The sequence below is a fragment of the Podarcis melisellensis genome (assembly GCF_964234715.1).
Source record: "Podarcis melisellensis genome assembly, chromosome: 13".
In the NCBI taxonomy this organism is placed as follows: Eukaryota; Metazoa; Chordata; class Lepidosauria; order Squamata; family Lacertidae; genus Podarcis; species Podarcis melisellensis.
Genome location: NC_138545.1, coordinates 14,039,383 through 14,060,319, shown reverse-complemented (window position 1 = coordinate 14,060,319; position 20,937 = coordinate 14,039,383). Strand labels below are relative to the sequence as shown.

At 43.5% G+C, this 20,937-nt stretch overlaps 2 protein-coding genes across 2 annotated transcripts; both read right to left on the bottom strand.

The window, feature by feature from the left end:
* Window positions 1-1,329: 1,329 nt before the first annotated feature.
* Window positions 1,330-4,796, bottom strand: LOC309354976 (uncharacterized protein). Its single transcript, XM_081885287.1, has 2 exons — window positions 4,678-4,796; window positions 1,330-2,783 (listed from the first exon to the last, which is right to left on the bottom strand). Exon 2 carries the CDS (start codon window positions 2,770-2,772, stop codon window positions 1,741-1,743), a length of 1,032 nt encoding a protein of 343 aa, XP_081741413.1. The 5' UTR covers window positions 2,773-2,783; window positions 4,678-4,796; the 3' UTR covers window positions 1,330-1,740.
* Window positions 4,797-14,918: 10,122 nt separating this feature from the next.
* On the bottom strand, window positions 14,919-18,341 carry LOC309355632 (uncharacterized protein). The gene is made up of 2 exons (XM_081886595.1): window positions 18,258-18,341; window positions 14,919-16,363 (listed from the first exon to the last, which is right to left on the bottom strand). Exon 2 carries the CDS (start codon window positions 16,350-16,352, stop codon window positions 15,321-15,323), a length of 1,032 nt encoding a protein of 343 aa, XP_081742721.1. The 5' UTR covers window positions 16,353-16,363; window positions 18,258-18,341; the 3' UTR covers window positions 14,919-15,320.
* Between the last annotated feature and the right edge of the window lie 2,596 nt (window positions 18,342-20,937).

Here is a 20,937-nt window from a genome sequence, read left to right as displayed (position 1 = left end):
AAGTTAAATTCTACCTGAAAGAACTCGTTTCCCGACCCACTTTGTGTCATAAACTTCCTTTGTTTAATAAAACTTTTCTTGTTTGTTTGAGCAACTCCTGCCTGAGACTCTAAATGATTTTTACCTCATACATGTCCCCCACTAGATAATCTGAGGTAAATTGTAGAAGTTCGTGTAACTGGTGTACCTTGAGGTGGTCACACTATATTGAGGGCTGGCCCAAAGTGAGGTTGAGAAAGTGCTGTTGTGCTGTCGCTCACTGCTGGTGGTTGCTTTTCTTTTCTGAGAGAGATATGTTAAATTGTTGAGGTTTTAAATTTTGGACGTTAATGTGATGTTTTAAGTTGTGTATATGGTACATTTTATTGTTAAATACAACCTGAGACCTATGATGCGGAAAGTGGTATATTATTTCTTTAAATAAATAAATAAATAAATAAATAAATAAAATGGAATGGATAAAGATTGCATCCATACAAAGAATCTGAAGCCTGGAGAAAAAATGTATTTGCCTGGCATTCAAAAGCTAAGAACATCAGCGGTGGGCAAGCCTGATGAGGGAGAGCACTACACAACCAGGGGCTACCACTGGCAAGGCCTCTTCTCTTGCTGCCCCCCTCGGCACCTCTGTTGGAGGGGGCACACAGACAAGGGCTTCAAGTGATCACTGCAGAGCTCAGGTAGGTTGATATAAGACGTCCTTGAGGTACTGAGATTTTGAACCACATGAGTCAAAACCAGCATTTGAATTAGGGCTAGTAATCAAATGGCAACCAGAGTTGAAGAGAAATGCTCCTTCTTGTGCCTCTAGGACAGCGAGGGGGTAGGGCTAAAAGAGCTATTGGTTTTTAGCTATAAGGGCACCTTCACCCTTAGGAAGCTCTCCAGGACCAGCATGCCATTGGTGAGTGACCCAAAGTGGCTGTGGTCACCTCACACTCTCATGCCTGTGAACACAGGACACATGCATAAATCTCTCTGACCACCTGAACACTCTCTGATCTTTAGACTGGTTTTGCTGCTGCCGAATTCGGGGGATTTTTTATTTGGTTGGGAAGGCGACATAAAAATGTGCTTGTGGTGCTGGATCAGGCCCCTGGACCCATCTCTGAATGAAGCCAACCCTCAAAATTAGTGCCAGCTAACAACTATGATGAAAAAAAGTGAGGGTTTCTGATGGCACACCAGCATGAAATTGTAAACAGAGGTCCCCACTTTCTCAATAAGTCTGGAAAAAGCTTCTGGAAAAGGAAGAAGGTATTTGTGTCTTCTGGAAAATATATGTTGAAAATCATTTTGTACACAAGTGTGAAAAGTGCGCGGAACACATTTTTAATCCATTGATTATTCATTTTATTTGATTTGTATAACTGTGGGACAGATTCCAGAGTTCAGCAGGTACAAATTAAGATGAAGGCACAAATTTGGCAAAGGGATTCATAGGCACCAGGAAATAGTAGCTTATCTGAAAGGCATTCAGCTTGGGTCACCTGCATCATGCACAAACTAGGATATGCTTTTCTAACTGTAGCCTAGCAGGATGTGTATGTCCATATGAGAGTATATAATAGTAATCATTAATCTCACTTCGTGTTTAGCGTATGCATGTCTATATACTACTCAGCTAACGCCCCATTACGAGAGCTCTAGATTGTCTAAATATTAGCCCATAGTAATCAATTGAATGTTATAAAAGAAAGGAAGCCTTTGAAGATGCCTTTTGGCCTAACACTTTTCTTTTCACTTATTGGAAGGTGGCAAAGGAATATCTGTAGGTGGAGTAGAATCATTCGTAAATTTCATATCACGGCAGAACAAGACCGTTTCCTTGCCCAAACCCAGCTGATATTGCCATATGTACATCTTCTGATTGGGCTGCAGGGTCAAATTAATAGCTTCTTCGATCTCAGTGGCTTCATTCCAGTCTTCCTGCTCTGTGTTGACCCTCTTCCCACCATACTCAGCAGTGAGAGAGAACTGGTACTTGGCAATGGCCTCAGTGAGTGCGCCTGACTGATATGAGGCAGTCATGGAAATCTTCCAGTTGTGCTCCACACTGCTCATCTTCTGCTTGTTGTATCCCACTTTCTTAGTGATCTTCTTATTCCATACAATGGGAGTGTTGGAGTCATTGGAGATGGTCTTGATAGCTTCCCACTTACCATAAGCTGGGCCTCGGCTAACAGCCATTCCTCCAGGGAGCATGTTCACAACATCTCTATGGAAGGAGTATGTAACAGCATCCAAATTTTCGTGGAAGTTGGTGCATCTATAGTACTGGACCCCCCATTCATCATGGGGTTTTACAAAGTAATAGTAATCCTTGATGCCCCAGTAATAGAGACCATCCTTGCAAGTTGGGTGAAGTGTGTATTCAACTGCATCTGTATCTTCATGCATATTAGTGACCCGACGGTAAACACCTCTTTTCTGGAAAATGATATAGAAGGATCCAAAGGCTGAGAGGTAATGGTCCCCTCCGCGGCAGTTGGGATGGAGGCTGTATACTACAGAACCTAAGTCTTTATTCATGTTGCTGACACGGCGATAGTTGTCTCCTTTGATGATGTAGAATAGGTCATCTTCATGGGCTAAGTAGTGATCTCCTCCTGTGCAGGAACTGTGCAGGCTAAACACTTCAAGGTCTTTGCCCTCATGGAAATTGGTGGACCTCATGTAGCAGCCCAGGTCCGAGCGGACAATGTAGTAATATTTATCTACCCCACAGAAATCAACCCCTGGGGCTTTGTTCTTAGGGACTATCTCTGGCATTGTGCTTGATTCTAGGAAAAGAAAGCAATGTATTCAGTTAGATCAGAAGATTTCACAAATTGATCATTTATTTACGCTTTGTAATTACTTTTTTCATTTATTTGTATTATTTTTGATAATGAAAGAATTAACAGAATTTGCTGGCCTCTTGGAAAACAGTCTCAGTGCTTTAACACAATATACCTGCCAGTGCCAAATATAATGTCAAAGGTAAATGATTACTAATTAATTGTGATGTGCTTTGAAAGACGAACCAAACCTCTTCTGCTTGTCAAGACATATTTCTCTATCTATTTCTCTCTCCATTTGATAGGAGACCCACACACCCCTTCCAGGGAATATAAATTGTGTTTAACAGGCTGATCACTTTTAAAAGCAGTTTGCCTTGTGATTTTAGGGAATGGCTGTTTGGGAAACGAAAGATCCAGATTTTGCAGAAAATCAATGCTTGTTTGAAGGCTCAGTGTGGCTAAAACACCGACATCCATCACTGCTGTGCTTGTTCACAAAGAGAAGCTCTTTGCACCTCTCCCTTTTTCAGAACATATTAAAGATGGGGCCTTCAATACTCAAGCCCCATTAAATGGAGAGGCTGAGCCAGTTGATTTTGAGGGGATATTTACCGAGATCTTTTGTGGGCACCATACGAGGGCACCCAGGCACCCATGAGAGCCATGCTGGTAACTGCTGTTCTAATTAATTTCCTATCTCAGCTGTGATGGGAAGAGACTGCCTAACAGTTCAGAATATCTTGGAAGAGGAGCAAAATTCAGATCTGAAGCTGCTTCTCTCATTGTGTGCATCAACTGACACCATCCTTTCAACCATACAGCACTGGAAGGGGCAGATATACTTGTGTGCATGAACCGACACCACCTGTTCTCCCAAACAGCACTGGAAGGGGCAGATAAACCTAATTGCCTACCCACAACCTTGGGCATGCTCTACAGCAACAGTACTGTAGTGCCAGACTGTTGAGGTTCAGAGCTAGGAGAGGATGGAAGGACACATCTATGGGGGCTGTGGGGGAAGAGATTTCCCAATTCTTTATTGATTCAGGAATCTCTTCCTCACTCTACACAAGAAGGGCTGGTAATCTGATCAGCCACTAACCTCCACCATTTGGGTGTTTTTGATTCAGGAATATAAAAATAGGGGCATAACAGAAGTTTATAAGATTATGCATGACACTAAAGAAGTGGCTATTCCTCTCTCCCTCTTCTGCTGCCATAACTCTAGAGCTCAAGAGGTCCTATTAAAATAACCTGACAGCAGAGTCAGTGATAGGCAAAAGAACATACATTTCCACACAATGCAAAACTCCCTTATGAAATAAATTTTCACAAAGCATTGAGATAGCCATTGTCTCCTGGTGACTCATGAAGCCCTACTCATTGCTATTCAGAAACACTCAGTGGCGAACACTCTTGTCACACTTCCCAGAGATGGCACCCGGGGGTGGCCCGCCCCCCTTCCTCCGCCACTGGGGAAGGCCCCATGTCACTTCAATATCACACAGGGAATATCATTGGCACTCAATAATTATAAAAAAGTAGTTAAACTACAGGTCCACAAAGAAGCACCACCTGGAACACCCTGGGATTTTGCTTCAGCTGTGCAGAGAGAGATTCTGCTTGAATATGCATTAATGTCATTTTTAGATTCAAGGTTTTTTGCTAGTATACATGGTCTGTTTTAGTAGACTGGTTGTTGGATTATTAAAAGAAACTTCATTTAACTTGTACTGTTATTGCTGAAATAAACACCTTAGAGTTTATGATTATATCATTTATAATTATAAAGAGGTAGTTAGAGTTAGGTCCACAAAAAAGTACTCTCTCCCTTATGCCCCAAATTCTAAAGTAGTTTCTCTCCGCTCCTGCCCAGTATCCCTCCAAGACTTACCGGTATTCGTGGTATTCAGACAGAAAGTTTTGTAGTAGGTGGCAGCTGCTTCTCTTGGTGGAGAATGAAGGAAATGTGTGAACACTTGCTCTTTAAATAGGATTGAAGAGGCTACGGATTAAGGAGAAACTACACACTGCTCCACCTACATTGGAACCAAATACACAATTTATTGATTTTTTTCAGACAATGTACAGAAATAAGAACCACAAGAAAACCCTCCCACTCCCCTGAGTGTACAGTTTGCCAGGAACAAAAATATTGCATCAGCAGAACTTGGAATATATACAATTTTCTAGTGTTGTTGAAAATGAATCATTCCATAATGTTCCCCCTTCTCCAGCTCTCATCTTTGGTACATGTGCCGGACTGTTGCGTATCTCAAACAACGTTTGGACACACAGAAACATTGTATGAGTGATTCTTATATAAGCCTCTATGTAAATCACTCCACAGTCCCTAGAGTCTGAATAAGTGCTCGCTGGGTGCAATTTGAGGCCCCTGGTATGCAGAAAACCCCGATCCTCACTGAGATTTGCAGGATGTGGCCCACCTTCCCGGTGCCGTGGAGCGATGGGGGTTCCGTCAAACCCCCTGATCAAACACACCTATCCGCAGCGCTGTTGGGGGCGGGGCCAGGTGAGCAGACCGCAGGTGAGCAGGCTTCACTCTGCTCCACTCCAGGGGTTGGAATATGGGGCGGAGCCTGCTCTGAGTGCGCAGTTGGCTCTGGAGCTCCACCCACCTGACCCTCTCTTTGATCACCACCTTTATTATAGGTTAACCTTTCTCCTTTTCAGGTTTGCAGGCGTTGCTACGGTCCTATGATGGTTGCTGTTAAAGGACCGGGAAGGAATTCCCCCCGCATGGCAGGTTTCATCTTCCCCATAGCAATTGTCACAACCTTAGTGGTTTTAGACCTTAGGCGGAATCCTTTAGTCTATCTTTCTTATAGGGGAGCGTGAAATGGTGACTCTTCCCCCCTTGCAACAGTGTTTTCAGGGTTCCCCATTAAAGCAGGTTTGTGAAGGGAGTGACTGGCACAGTGAATGCCCCAAAGGTGCGGGGGGGGGGCCTTGCTGTGTAAACATGCATTTTGCAGTGCCCCCTCTGATCTGATGAACCTCGCTGTGCGTCAGTTCCCCCGGCTGCAGGGCTGAGAGGGATAGACCCCCAATGCCTAAGCCAAGGTTTCCTACATCTGAAATTGATAATAAAAGTTGTGGCCATTTGAAATCCCAGTATACGTTGTGGTGTGTGAGTCCTTGGTCTCGTTCTGTCACCAAGAGGGGAGGAGGTCTTTGCCTGGGCCTTCAAAGATTGCCTTTGCTGCAGTAGTTTGCCTGAAAACAGAAGCTCAGGATTCCTGCTGCTTCCTCTTTGTGATCCAGCCTACTCCATCTCTTGCCGCATATTCCAAATCCAAATCTTGCCACCGGGCTTTAGCTGGCGGCACTTTATGAACAATTCCTTGACCCACCCCCACCCCACCTTGGTGGCCAGAACCCTCCGCCCTTTGCCTTCTGATGCTGCTAAATAAAGGCAAGCAACTTCCCTATCGCCTAAACCCATGGACTCTGAGGGACCTTGGCTGATGGGATCTGCTTGGCCCTCAACCTCATTTTAAGATTTGAAGACAGGGCGGATACTGCCAAAGCTTTACAAAACATGATTTATTCACATATTTGCAGAGGAATTTAGTTGGAGGGAATCCATCTAACAAGCCCCTAACAAGCTCCAATAGAGGCTTGTTTTCTACATTAGTTCAGCACTGGAATCCAAGGTAACTCTCACAAAATAACTTCAGCCAGCCAGCACAAATTGTGGTGCCTCCTCCCCTCCTGCTACTCGAGGTCTTGTGCCAAAGCCCCCCCCCCAACTCTTCCTGCAGCATCACACCTAGTGACCCCAGCAACCTTCCAAATCCCACTCCCCTTCTCAGAGTGCAGAGTCTTCCAGGAACAAAAATATAACATTAGCGGAACTTAGAATATATACCATTTTCTAGGGTTGTGGTCAAACAAATGAATCGTTCCATGATATTCCATGTGATGCTGGTGGACAGAAAGCATGTTCAGTGGATTGCGCATATTCAATAAAATCAAACCATTTCGTAAGAAGATTCCTCCCCCCTCGGTACAATATTCTTGTTGTACTGTAGTTAGTTTTTCCATAAGGGTTGAATCCCAGGTCTGTAAAATCCATGCATAAAAGAGATCTGAATTAAGTCCTCTGCTCCCAAACCTTTGGCTAATTAAACAATCTGTAGCCTTTTAAAATGGGGTGGGTATTGTTTTGTTTGTTGGTATGTCATGTTCATTTTTTGTTTTTTATAAAATGAACTGTCCTGTGATCTTAGGATGAAGGGTGATACAGAATTTTAATAAATAATAATAATACTTGACCACATTATTACACATGTATGCTGTTCCCATATTTGGAATACAGTGGTACCTCGGGTTACAGACGCTTCAGGTTACAGACTCCGCTAACCCAGAACTAGTACCTTGGGTTAAGAACTTTGCTTCAGGACGAGAACAGAAATCGTGCAGTAGTGGCGTGGCGGCAGAGGTAAGCCCCATTACCAGTACTGTAGAACTTTCAATAAATTTTATTAGGTTCAAACTGATGTTGAACAAAAAGGAGGACTTTTTGCATGGGACAACTGAAATGCAATTTGATTCTGATGATTTGGAAGAGACCTAGGAGGCCATGGGGAAATGGATATGAAATAATCTGTTACGGGTATGGATAAAGCTACTGCGAGTGTTGCCCTGGGCAAGATAAAGCAACTAACAAATTGACTTATTTTGCATCTTCTGTTGCTTGTCCCTGAGAGATTTACTGGATGAACAATTTAATTGTTTTACGGTGGTCATCATGTAAGCCTCATAGCCTTATATTGCCACCTTATTGTTTGGGGGCTTCCAGGCAGCATCTAGCTGACCATTGTGGACACAACTATAAATTGACCTTTGGTCTGGATCCAGCAAGGCTCTTTTTATGTCAACACCCAGAAGGCCAAATTCGAAAATGCTTGCTTAAAGTTGGTTTGTCATAAAATCAGTAAGGAGTTGCTGTAAGAACAATACAAACATTTGGGGTTTGCGAAAGTATTGCTATTTAGATATTGACCAACATGATTTACCTAATCTAATCTCAAGAGGGATTTCCATGGCCAGACCAGCGTGTTTGCTTCAGTGTGCATGAGTAATTAAGAATGCAATTTTAAAATTCAAACTTATTAAAAAGAACGATAGAATCATAGAGTTGGAACTTTATTTATCTTGTATTGTTATTGTTGAAATAAAAATCTTAGACTAATAATAAGATCGGAATAAATGACAAGAAATCTAGATTTCAGATTGAAATAATAGAAAGCAAAACAAAATTATTATCAAAAATGTACAACCAGTTGCTTGAGTGGGACACCAAGGATGAGGAAGTAAAGGATGTGATGGTGAAGTGGGCGGTAGACCTAGGGTACAACATAGAGTTTGACAAATGGAAGGCATTGTGGTGTAAAGATATGAATTTCTCAGCATGCACGACACTAAAGGAAAACATATATAAGATGATGTACAGATGGTACATAACGCCGGTAAAACTACATAAAATGTATAGAACAGGCGATAAATTGTGTTGGAAATGTAAGAGCAAGGAGGGCGATTTCATCCATACGTGGTGGACGTGCGAGATTCTCAAAAAATTTTGGGAATCCATCTATAATGAATTAAAAAAAATTCTTAAATATACGTTTGTTAAAAAACCCGAAGCCTTCCTACTGGGGATAATTGGTAAGGATATCAAAGAAGAAGATAGAACCTTTTTTCAATATGCAATGGCGGCCGCCAGAACCCTCATAGCACAGTACTGGAAAACACCAAAAATCCCAACACTAAAGGAGTGGCAACTTAAATTATCCGATTATTTGGAGTTGGCTAAATTGACACAGAAAATAAGAAATCAAAGAAGTGCAAAGTTTAATAATGAATGGGATAAATTTAGGATATATATGGAAATAGAGATAAAGGGAAAATCAAAATGTTGATCAGAAACATATATGTACTTACAGAAATCACAGTAGGCATGAGATAACGCTTACTACGTAAAAAGTTTTATTAAGGAATAGACACAGCAGATAGATAAACAAGGTAATATTTTCCGAAATCGAGATAAGGGGAAGTCGATCAATGTCTTTTAAAGTTGTATGTTTTTCGTGTTTTTCTTTTTTTCTCTCTTTTTATCCTTTTCTCTGTTTTTTCTTTTTCATTTTGTCTTTTGTACGTTTGTGAAATATATTTATGTTAAAATTCAATAAAATATATTTTTTTAAAAAAATGGCATAGATCCTTGGGTCTCTCTGTCTCTCTCTCTCCACAATCCCTTCTCACAAATGATGAATGGTGGGCTGATCTGCCACTAAACGACACAGTTATTTGATAATTTTGTAACAAAGGTGTATCATGTTTGTGTCATTTGGATTCAGGAATGAAAAAGATGGACATTTTAGAAGTTTACAAGATTATGAATGGCACTAAAGAAGTGGATCTCTCTCTCTCTCTCTCTCTCTCTCTCTCTCTCTCTCTCTCTCTCTCTCATTCTCTGTCTTGCTCTGTGCAGGACACAAAGCTGAGTTGAGGGCTTCCCAGTAAACTCAATGGGGGAGCAAGATCTCTTCAAGTATTAATGTTTTGAGTTCCCCCATCCTATGCTAAGGTTGTATATACAGTACAGCACAGTGTTCAGTACCCCTCAGACCAAGGAAACTGAATCCTGGGTAAGCACAGGAATCACAGGAGTCTCTCCCCATTTTGGGATGTGCAGAATGTCGGTATCTCCCCTCGGCCAAGCTGATAAGGCTCATCTTCCTCCAGCGAGTCTCTGGAATCACCTCGAATGGATAATTAACGACCTTGAGCCTTTGATGAGGCTCCAAGACACAACTCCCTTTGCTGCAGTAGTTTGCCTGGAGTTTCCATAGAATTCTTCCTCTTAAGTAAATCCAACAGTCCCGCCCACAGTTCCCAGTCTATTCTAGTTAATTCACACATTCACTCTCCCTAGAACTCTCCTGGGGTTTGGGTCAGGGCCTCCAAACTCATACCCTTTGTCGCAAAAGAGTTTCTGTTGCTTTCTCTCTGTGGTCCACTCTACCCCATCTCTTGTCGCATCTTCCAAATCCAAATCTTGCCACCAGACTTCACCTTGACCATCCCCACCTTGGTGGCCAGAACACTCCCCCCTTTGCCTGCTGATGGAGCTAACCAGGGGTCAGCAAACTTTTTTCAGCTGTGGGCCGGTCCACCGTCCCTCAGACCATGTGGTGGCCAGGACTAGATTTTGGGGGGGGGGATGAGGGAATTCCTATGCCCCACAAATAATCCAGAGATGCATTTTAAATAAAAGGACACATTCTACTCATGTAAAAACGGGCTGATTCCCGGACCATCTGCGGGCCGGATTGAGAAGGCGATTGGGCCGGATGCGGCCCCCAGGCCTTAGTTTGCCTACCCATCAGCTAAACAAAGGCAAGCAACTTCCCTACCTCCTGAACCCACTGACTCTGGGTGACCTTGGCTGCTGGGATCTGCTTGGCCCTCAACCTCCTTTTAAGAACTGAAGACATGACGGATGCTGCCAAAACTTTAAAAAACATGATTTATTCACATATTTACACAGGAATTTAGTTGGAGGGAGTCCACATAACAAGCCCCTAATAAACCCCAAGAGCAGTTCAGCACTGGAATCCAAGGAATCTCCCAGAAAAAGATTTCAGCCAGCCAGCACAGATCTTTCTGCCTCCCCACACCTCCTACTATTCTAGGACATATGCCAAAGCCGCCCCCCTCTTCCTGTGGCATCACACCCAGTGACCCTAACAACCTTCCAAATCCCCAGTCTCTGTCACAGCTGCCAGGTCGTTATGCATGGGCTAATTCCTCCGATGCTTGTATTTATTCTGTCCTATCCCAATAAGTCAAAATCCTACCATTTATTAATTTCTAGAGTTTAGGGGGGGCCATGGCTAGCCCATTTTGTGTGCTTAAGGGTGCATGAGTAATTAAAAATATAATTAAAAACACAAAGTTGAGTTGGGGGATTCTCTAAAAACTTAATGGGGGAGCAAGATCTCTTGGAATGTTGATGTTTTGAGTTCCCCCATCCTATGCTAAGCTTGTATATACAGTACAGCACAGTGTTCAGTACCCCTCAGTCCAATGTAATAAGAGAAAACAGCTCCTTTTCCCTTATGGGGTATCCAAGACCCTGTATAGAGTCCTGAAGTGGGTTCCCCATTGGTGGGAGAAAATAACAGAGGCCAACCAGAGTATACTGAGAAGCAAAGCAGCTAGTAAGCCTGATCTGAACTGTTGCAACAGGGTCCCCACTCACCACACACAGGAGGGAGGGGAACTCTGAACAATGGCGCAGTCTTTATATAAACTTTTAAAACTGCCCACCCTGTAGCCCAAGACCACCCCCCTAAAACATACATACATCACAGAAGGAGGCGGTCTACAGCAGAGGATACCTGATAATGGTCATTGATTGCATTACCTGGACAGTCTGGCCATTGTTTTGTTGTGGTTAATACTTTCATTCCAGAATCCAGGTCACAGGCTCACCCTATTCCTACACAAATACACCCTTAAGACAGGATTTGTAAGCAAAAATACACTCTGTAAGGAGAAAATTTGTTTCCTGAGGTTAATCAGGGGCCATGTATGTATGTTGATTTCCATTAACTTCATTATTATATAAATAAGTACAAATCCTGATGTGCTTTCTATTTTGCATCACATGTTTTTTGGACCCGGGAGATAGTAGTTGAAAAACACCATAAATATCAACCAAATGCAATTTAAAAATATGTAAAAATTAAAAGTGTTTGTCTACCCACAATCCAATAAGGAAATCTATCCTTCCCCAACTGAAAGAGGAACACAAAGACAGAACAGAGCTGTTCCACCCATGAGGCAAGGTGAGGTGACTGCCTCAGGCGGCAGGATGTACTGAGGCAGCAGGGGTCAATATTTTGTCCTCCCTTGTCCCTGATGTACATCTTCCTTCACCCGTTCTTCCCTGGTGGAAATGGGGGGAGGGGGCTATTTTGAGGCACATCTCAGATGCCAAAATGTCTCAGGCCATGAAACATGATGACCACCACAAACACCATGAACACATGGCATCACTGTTAAAAGACCTCCACTGACTTTGCCTCAGCCACGGGCTTGGTTCAGAGTTGTACTCAAGGTTCTTGTACTCGTGTACAAATCCCTGAATACTTTACATCCAGGATACCTCAGAGATAGCCTGAGGTATCCCTGAGGTCACTGGGGGAAGCATGGTTAGTGCTTCTCTATGGACCACAAGCGTGTCTCGTGTCAACAAAGAGTTGTGCCTTCAGTGTTGTGGGCTCAAAACTATGGAACCTCATGCCACAAGACGTTAGGCAGACACTCTCCCTACTGAGTTCAAGAGGTCTGGTCAAAACTGTTTTAATTCAGGAGGCCTTTGCATCCTGAATGCTTCTCAGAAGGTTAAAATGGTCACTGTGTGATGGAAAAGTTTGTTTGCTGGGCACGTTGGGTCGCCAAGTGTTTTCTTTTTCTTTTTCCTGCCAGCAAATAGTTAACGAAGAACAGCTTCTGATTGGCCGGGGTTCCAGGGGAGTCAGTTGAAAAGGAGAGGATTTTGTTTTGGGAGGAGAGACAGGTTTCAGGTTGGAGATAGAGAGTCCTGGTGCTGAGTGAAGTTAAACATACATACACTGAGGAGACTATCCATAGCGAGAGGACAGAGCCTCACAGCTTGGATAGGGAGACCAGGCTGAGGGTCTGGGGAAGGTATCCAGACAGGAGTGTCCTGGGAGGGCTAAGTCTGAGCCAGGAGAGGCAGATCCTGTGGGAATTCAGGCTACCTGGGTGTCAGTTTGGCCAAAGTATTAAGCTGTGAAGGAAGTGGTATAGAGTTGAAAGCATTGCGTGGACAGGCGGAGTCCCCCCAAGCCCAGGTGACCCCTCAGTGGAATATTGACTCAAGACAACATGCTATGAGAATAAAATTGACCACATCTTTATTACGTTTCAGATGTAGGGAGACCTTGGCTCAGGCATTGGGCGTTTATCCTTCCCAGTCTCCAGCCGGGGATCTGAGAGACATCTGGGTTATCCAGAATGTGTGGGGATCGGGCTGGCTCTGGAGAACATATGCTCAAGCAGAGAGCCTGCCCCCCGTTTCGCTGCCATTGCAGGGGAGAGCAATGACAACCTCTCGGCGTATGGCCAATGCCTCCCCTCAAGATCCATTTAACGGGGAACCCCGGGAACACCACCGCAAAGGGGGCATGGGTCACCGCTTCACTCACCTGCCACCCATTTAGGAAGATAGACTAAAGGATTCTGCCCAAGGCCTGAAACCGCCAAAGTTGTGATGTTTTACTAAAGGAAAGGCAAAAGCTGCCAATGCAGGAAAGTTCCTTTCCAGCCCTTCAACAGTGACCATTACGTAGCAGCACCCACGTACCTCTGGAGAAGAGGTTAAAGGTTAACCTGCAAAAGGAGGCTTAACTGAGGGAGGGCAGAAGTTCTGGAGCCAACTGGCACTGCTTTGCAGGTAAGATTCACCTTCTGTTCTGTGGGCGGTCCCTCCCCCTACCTGCCGATCCTCTGGCAACGCCTCCCCAGGTGGGATTGGGCGATTGGCTGACGTAGGTGGAGACCTCCAGGTATCCAGCCTGTATTATCTAAGTGACAGAAACTGATTTGAACATTTTGTCATCTATTGTGGAAACCTGAATATTTATCTACCTGAAGTGAAACAACTGATGTTTAGTAACTGAAGTTTAAGAAGAGTTGTGCCTAAAGTGTTATGTTTAAACCTGAGACATCTTATAGTTAAAGTAAATAAGTTAAATTCTACCTGAAAGAACTCGTTTCCCGACCCACTTTGTGTCATAAACTTCCTTTTTTAATAAAACTTTTCTTGTTTGTTTGAGCAACTCCTGCCTGAGACTCTAAATCATTTTTACCTCATACATGTCCCCCACTAGATAATCTGAGGTAAATTGTAGAAGTTCGTGTAACTGGTGTACCTTGAGGTGGTCACACTATATTGAGGGCTGGCCCAATGTGAGGTTGAGAAAGTGCTGTTGTCGCTCACTGCTGGTGGTTGCTTTTCTTTTCTGAGAGAGATATGTTAAATTGTTGAGGTTTTAAATTTTGGAAGTTAACGTGATGTTTTAAATTGTGTATATGGTACAGTTTATTGTTAAATACAACCTGAGACCTATGATGTGGAAAGTGGGATATAATTTCTTAAAATAAATAAATAAATAAAAGGAATGGATAAAGATTGCATCCATACAAAGAATCTGAAGCCTGGAGAAAAAATGTATTTGCCTGGCATTCCAAAGCTAAGAACATCAGCGGTGGGCAAGCCTGATGAGGGAGAGCACTACACAACCATGGGCTACCATGGCAAGGCCTCTTCTCTTGCTGCCCCCCTTGGCACCTCTGTTGGAGGGGGCGCACAGAGAAGGGCTTCAAGTGATCACTGCAGAGCTCAGGTAGGCTGATATAAGACGTCCTTGAGGTACTGAGATTTTGAACCACATGAGTCAAAACCAGCATTTGAATTAGGGCTAGTAATCAAATGGCAACCAGAGTTGAAGAGAAATGCTCCTTCTTGTGCCTCTAGGAAAGCGAGAGGGTAGGGCTAAAAGAGCTATTGCTTTTTAGCTATAAGGGCACATTCACCCTTAGGAAGCTCTCCAGGACCAGCATGCCATTGGTGAGTGACCCTAAGTGGCTGTGGTCACCTCACACTCTCATACCTGTGAACACAGGACACATGCATAAATATCTCTGACCACATGAACACTGTGTCTAATCTTTAGACTAGTTTTGCTGCTGTCGAATTCGGGGGATTTTTTATTTGGTTGGGAAGGCGACATAAAAATGTGCTTGTGGTGCTGGATCAGGCTCCTGGACCCATCTCTGAATGAAGCCAACCCTCAAAATTGGTGCCAGCTAACAACTATGATGAAAAAAAGTGAGGGTTTCTGATGGCACACCAGCATGAAATTGTAAACAGAGGTCCCCACTTCCTCAATAAGTCTGGAAAAAGCTTCTGGAAAAGGAAGAAGGTATTTGTGTCTTCTGGAAAATATATGTTGAAAATCATTTTGTACACAAGTGTGAAAAGCGCACAGAACACATTTTTAATCATTGATTATTCATTTTATTTGATTTGTATAACAGTGGGACAGATAGCAGAGTTCAGCAGGTACAAATTAAGATGAAGGCACAAATTTGGCAAAGGGATTCATAGGCACCAGGTAATAGTAGCTTATCTGAAAGGCATTCAGCTTGGGTCACCTGCATCATGCACAAACTAGGATATGCTTTTCTAACTGTAGCCTAGCAGGATGTGTATGTCCATATGAGAGTATATAATATGTCTAGTACTGTAATCATTAATCTCACTTCGTCTTTAGCTTATGCACGTTTATATCCTACTCCGCTAACTCCCCATTACAAGAGCTCTAGATTGTCTAAATATTAGCCCATAGTAATCAATTAAATGATATAATAGAGAGGAAGCCTTTGAAGGTGCCTAATGGCCTAATACTTTTCTTTTCACTTATTGGAAGGTGGCAAAGGAATATCTGTAGGTGGAGTAGAATCACTCGAAAATTTCATATCACGACAGAACAAGACCGTTTCCTTGCCCAAACCCAGCTGGTATTGCCATATGTACATCTTCTCATTGGGCTGCAGGGTCAAATTAATAGCTTCTTCGATCTCCGTGGCTTCATTCCAGTCTTCCTGCTCTGTGTTGACACTCTTTCCACCATACTCAGCAGTGAGAGAGAACTGGTACTTGGCAATGGCCTCAGTGAGTGCGCCTGACTGATATGAGGCAGTCATGGAAATCTTCCAGTTGTGCTCCACACTGCTCATCTCCTTCTTGTTGTATCCCACTTTCTTGGTGATCTTCTTATTCCATACAATGGGAGTGTTGGAGTCATTGGAGATGGTCTTGATAGCTTCCCACTTACCATAAGCTGGGCCTCGGCTAACAGCCATTCCTCCAGGGAGCATGTTCACAACATCTCTATGGAAGGAGTATGTAACAGCATCCACATTTTCATGGAAGTTGGTGCATCTATAGTACTGGACCCCCCATTCATCATGGGGTTTTACAAAGTAATAGTAATCCTTGATGCCCCAGTAATAGAGACCATCCTTGCAAGCTGGGTGAAGTGTGTATTCAACTGCATCTGTATCTTCATGCATATTACTGACCCGACGGTAAACCCCTCTTTTCTGGAAAATGATATAGAAGGATCCAAAGGCTGAGAGGTAATGGTCCCCTCCTCGGCAGTTGGGATGGAGGCTGTATACTACAGAACCTAAGTCTTTATTCATGTTGCTGACACGGCGATAGTTGTCTCCTTTGATGATGTAGAATAGGTCATCTTCATGGGCTAAGTAGTGATCTCCTCCCGTGCAGGAACTGTGCAGGCTAAACACTTCAAGGTCTTTGCCCTCATGGAAATTGGTGGACCTCATGTAGCAGCCCAGGTCCGAGCGGACAATGTAGTAATATTTATCTACCCCACAGAAATCAACCCCTGGGGCTTTGTTCTTAGGGACTATCTCTGGCATTGTGCTTGATTCTAGGAAAAGAAAGCAATGTATTCAGTTAGATCAGAAGATTTCACAAATTGATCATTTATTTACGCTTTGTAATTACTTTTTTCATTAATTTGTATTATTTTTGATAATGAAAGAATTAACAGAATTTGCTGGCCTCTTGGAAAACAGTCTCAGTGCTTTAACACAATATACCTGCCAGTGCCAAATATAATGCCAAAGGTAAATGATTACTAATTAATTGTGATGTGCTTTGAAAGACGAACCAAACCTCTTCTGCTTGTCAAGACATATTTCTCTATCTATTTCTCTCTCCATTTGATAGGAGACCCACACACCCCTTCCAGGGTATATATATTGTGTTTAACAGGCTGATCACTTTTAAAAGCAGTTTGCCTTGTGATTTTAGGGAATGGCTGTTTGGGAAACGAAAGATCCAGATTTTGCAGAAAATCAATGCTTGTTTGAAGGCTCAGTGTGGCTAAAACACCGACATCCATCACTGCTGTGCTTGTTCACAAAGAGAAGCTCTTTGCACCTCTCCCTTGTTCAGAACATATTAAAGAGGGGGCCTTCAATACTCAAGCCCCATTAAATGGAGAGGCTGAGCCAGTTGATTTTGAGGGGATATTTACCGAGATCTTTTGTGGGCACCATACGAGGGCACCCAGGCACCCATGAGAGCCATGCTGGTAACTGCTGTTCTAATTAATTTCCTATCTCAGCTGTGATGGGAAGAGACTGCCTAACAGTTCAGAATATCTTGGAAAGAGGAGCAAAATTCAGATCTGAAGCTGCTTCTCTCATTGTGTGCATCAACTGACACCATCCTTTCAACCATACAGCACTGGAAGGGGCAGATATACTTGTGTGCATGAACCGACACCACCTGTTCTCCCAAACAGCACTGGAAGGGGCAGATAAACCTACTTGCCTACCCACAACCTTGGGCATGCTCTACAGCAATAGTACTGTAGTGCCAGACTGTTGAGGTTCAGAGCTAGGAGAGGATGGAAGGACACATCTATGGGGGCTGTGGGGGAAGAGATTTCCCAATTCTTTATTGATTCAGGAATCTCTTCCTCACTCTACACAAGAAGGGCTGGTAATCTGATCAGCCACTAACCTCCACCATTTGGGTGTTTTTGATTCAGGAATATAAAAATAGGGGCATAACAGAAGTTTATAAGATTATGCATGACACCAAAGAAGTGGCTATTCCTCTCTCCCTCTTCTGCTACCATAACTCTAGAGCTCAAGAGGTCCTATTAAAATAACCTGACAGCAGAGTCAGTGATAGGCAAAAAACATACATTTCCACACAATGCAAAACCACTTTATGAAATAAATTTTCACAAAGCATTGAGATAGCCATTGTCTCCTGGTGACTCATGAAGCCCTACTCATTGCTATTCAGAAACACTCAGTGGCGAACACTCTTGTCACACTTCCCAGAGATGGCACCCGGGGGTGGCCCGCCCCCCTTCCTCCGCCACTGGGGAAGGCCCCATCTCACTTCAATATCACACAGGGAATATCATTGGCACTCAATAATTATAAAAAAGTAGTTAAACTACAGGTCCACAAAGAAGCACCACCTGGAACACCCTGGGATTTTGCTTCAGCTGTGCAGAGAGAGATTCTGCTTGAATATGCATTAATGTCATTTTTAGATTCAAGGTTTTTTGCTAGAATACATGGTCCGTTTTAGTAGACTGGTTGTTGGATTATTAAAAGAAACTTCATTTAACTTGTACTGTTATTGCTGAAATAAACACCTTAGAGTTTATGATTATATCATTTATAATTATAAAGAGGTAGTTAGAGTTAGGTCCACAAAAAAGTACTCTCTCCCTTATGCCCCAAATTCTAAAGTAGTTTCTCTCCGCTCCTGTCCAGTATCCCTCCAAGACTTACCGGTATTTGTGGTATTCAGACAGAAAGTTTTGTAGTAGGTGGCAGCTGCTTCCCTTGGTGGAGAATGAAGGAAATGTGTGAACACTTGCTCTTTAAATAGGATTGAAGAGGCTACGGATTAAGGAGAAACTACACACTGCTCCACCTACATTGGAACCAAATACACAATTTATTGATTTTTTTCAGACAATGTACAGAAATAACAACCACAAGAAAACCCTCCCACTCCCCTGAGTGTAGAGTTTGCCAGGAACAAAAAGATTGCATCAGCAGAACTTGGAATATATACAATTTTCTAGTGTTGTTGAAAATGAATCATTCCATAATGTTCCCCCTTCTCCAGCTGTCATCTTTGGTACATGTGCCGGACTGTTATGTATCTCAAACAACGTTTGGACACACAGAAACATTGTATGAGTGATTCTTATATAAGCCTCTATGTAAATCACTCCACAGTCCCTAGAGTCCGAATAAGCGCTCTGTGGGTGCTATTTGAGGCCCCTGGCATGCAGAAAACCCCGATCCTCACTGAGATTTGCAGGATGTGGCCCACCTTCCCGGTGCTGTGGAGCGTTGGGGGTTCCGCCAACCCCCCTGATCGAACACACCTATCCGCAGCGCTGTTGGGGGCGGGGCCAGGTGAGCAGACCGCAGGTGAGCAGGCTCCACTCTGCTCCACTCCAGGGGTTGGAATATGGGGTGGAGCCTGCTCTGAGTGCGCAGTTGGCTCTGGAGCTCCACCCACCTGACCCTCTCTTTGATCACCACCTTTATTATAGGTTAACCTTTCTCCTTTTCAGGTTTGCAGGCGTTGCTACGGTCCTATGATGGTTGCTGTTAAAGGACCGGGAAGGAATTCCCCCCGCATGGCAGGTTTCATCTTCCCCATAGCAATTGTCACAACTTTAGTGGTTTTAGACCTTAGGCGGAATCCTTTAGTCTATCTTTCTTATAGGGGAGCGTGAAATGGTGACTCTTCCCCCCTTGCAACAGTGTTTTCAGGGTTCCCCATTAAAGCAGGTTTGTGAAGGGAGTGACTGGCACAGTGAACGCCCCAAAGGTGCGGGGGGGGCCTTGCTGTGTAAACATGCATTTTGCAGTGCCCCCTCTGATCTGATGAACCTCGCTGTGCCTCAGTTCCCCCGGCTGCAGGGCTGAGAGGGATAGACCCCCAATGCCTAAGCCAAGGTTTCCTACATCTGAAATTGATAATAAAAGTTGTGGCCATTTGAAATCCCAGTATACGTTGTGATGTGTGAGTCATTGGTCTCGTTCTGTCACCAAGAGGCGAGGAGGTCTTTGCCTGGGCCTTCAAAGATTCCCTTTGCTGCAGTAGTTTGCCTGAAAACAGAAGCTCAGGATTCCTGCTGCTTCCCCCTGGTCGTCCAGCCTACTCCATCTCTTGCCGCATATTCCAAATCCAAATCTTGCCACCGGGCTTTAGCTGGCGGCACTTTATGAACAATTCCTTGACCCACCCCACCTTGGTGGCCAGAACCCTCCGCCCTTTGCCTTCTGATGGGGCTAAATAAAGGCAAGCAACTTCCCTATCGCCTAAACCCATGGACTCTGAGGGACCTTGGCTGATGGGATCTGCTTGGCCCTCAACCTCATTTTAAGATTTGAAGACAGGGCGGATACTGCCAAAGCTTTACAAAACATGATTTATTCTCATATTTACATAGGAATTTAGTTGGAGGGAATCCATCTAACAAGCCCCTAACAAGCTCCAATAGAGGCTTGTTTTCTACATGAGTTCAGCACTGGAATCCAAGGCAACTCTCACAAAATAACTTCAGCCAGCCAGCACAAACTGTGGTGCCTCCTCCCCTCCTGCTACTCGAGGTCTTGTGCCAAAGCCCCCCCCCAACTCTTCCTGCAGCATCACACCTAGTGACCCCAGCAACCTTCCAAATCCCACTCCCCTTCTCAGAGTGCAGAGTCTTCCAGGAACAAAAATATAACATTAGCGGAACTTAGAATATATACCATTTTCTAGGGTTGTGGTCAAACAAATGAATCGTTCCATGATATTCCATGTGATGCTGGTGGACAGAAAGCATGTTCAGTGGATTGCGCATATTCAATAAAATCAAACCATTTCGTAAGAAGATTCCTCCCCCCTCAGTACAATATTCTTGTTGTACTGTAGTTAGTTTTTCCATAAGGGTTGAATCCCAGGTCTGTAAAATCCATGCATAAAAGAGATCTGAATTAAGTCCTCTGCTCCCAAACCTTTGGCTAATTAAACAATCTGTAGCCTTTTAAAATGGGGTGGGTATTGTTTTGTTTGTTGGTATGTCATGTTCGTTTTTTGTTTTTTATAAAGTGAGCTGTCCTGTGATCTTAGGATGAAGGGTGATACAGAATTTTAATAAATAATAATAATACTTGACCACATTATTACACATGTATGCTGTTCCCATATTTGGAATACAGTGGTACCTCGGGTTACAGACGCTTCAGGTTACAGACTCCGCTAACCCAGAACTAGTACCTTGGGTTAAGAACTTTGCTTCAGGATGAGAACAGAAATCGTGCAGTAGTGGCGTGGCGGCAGAGGTAAGCCCCATTACCAGTACTGTAGAATTTTCAATGAATTTTATTAGATTCAAACTGATGTTGAACAAAAAGGAGGACTTTTTGCAAGGGACAACTGAAATGCAATTTGATTCTGATG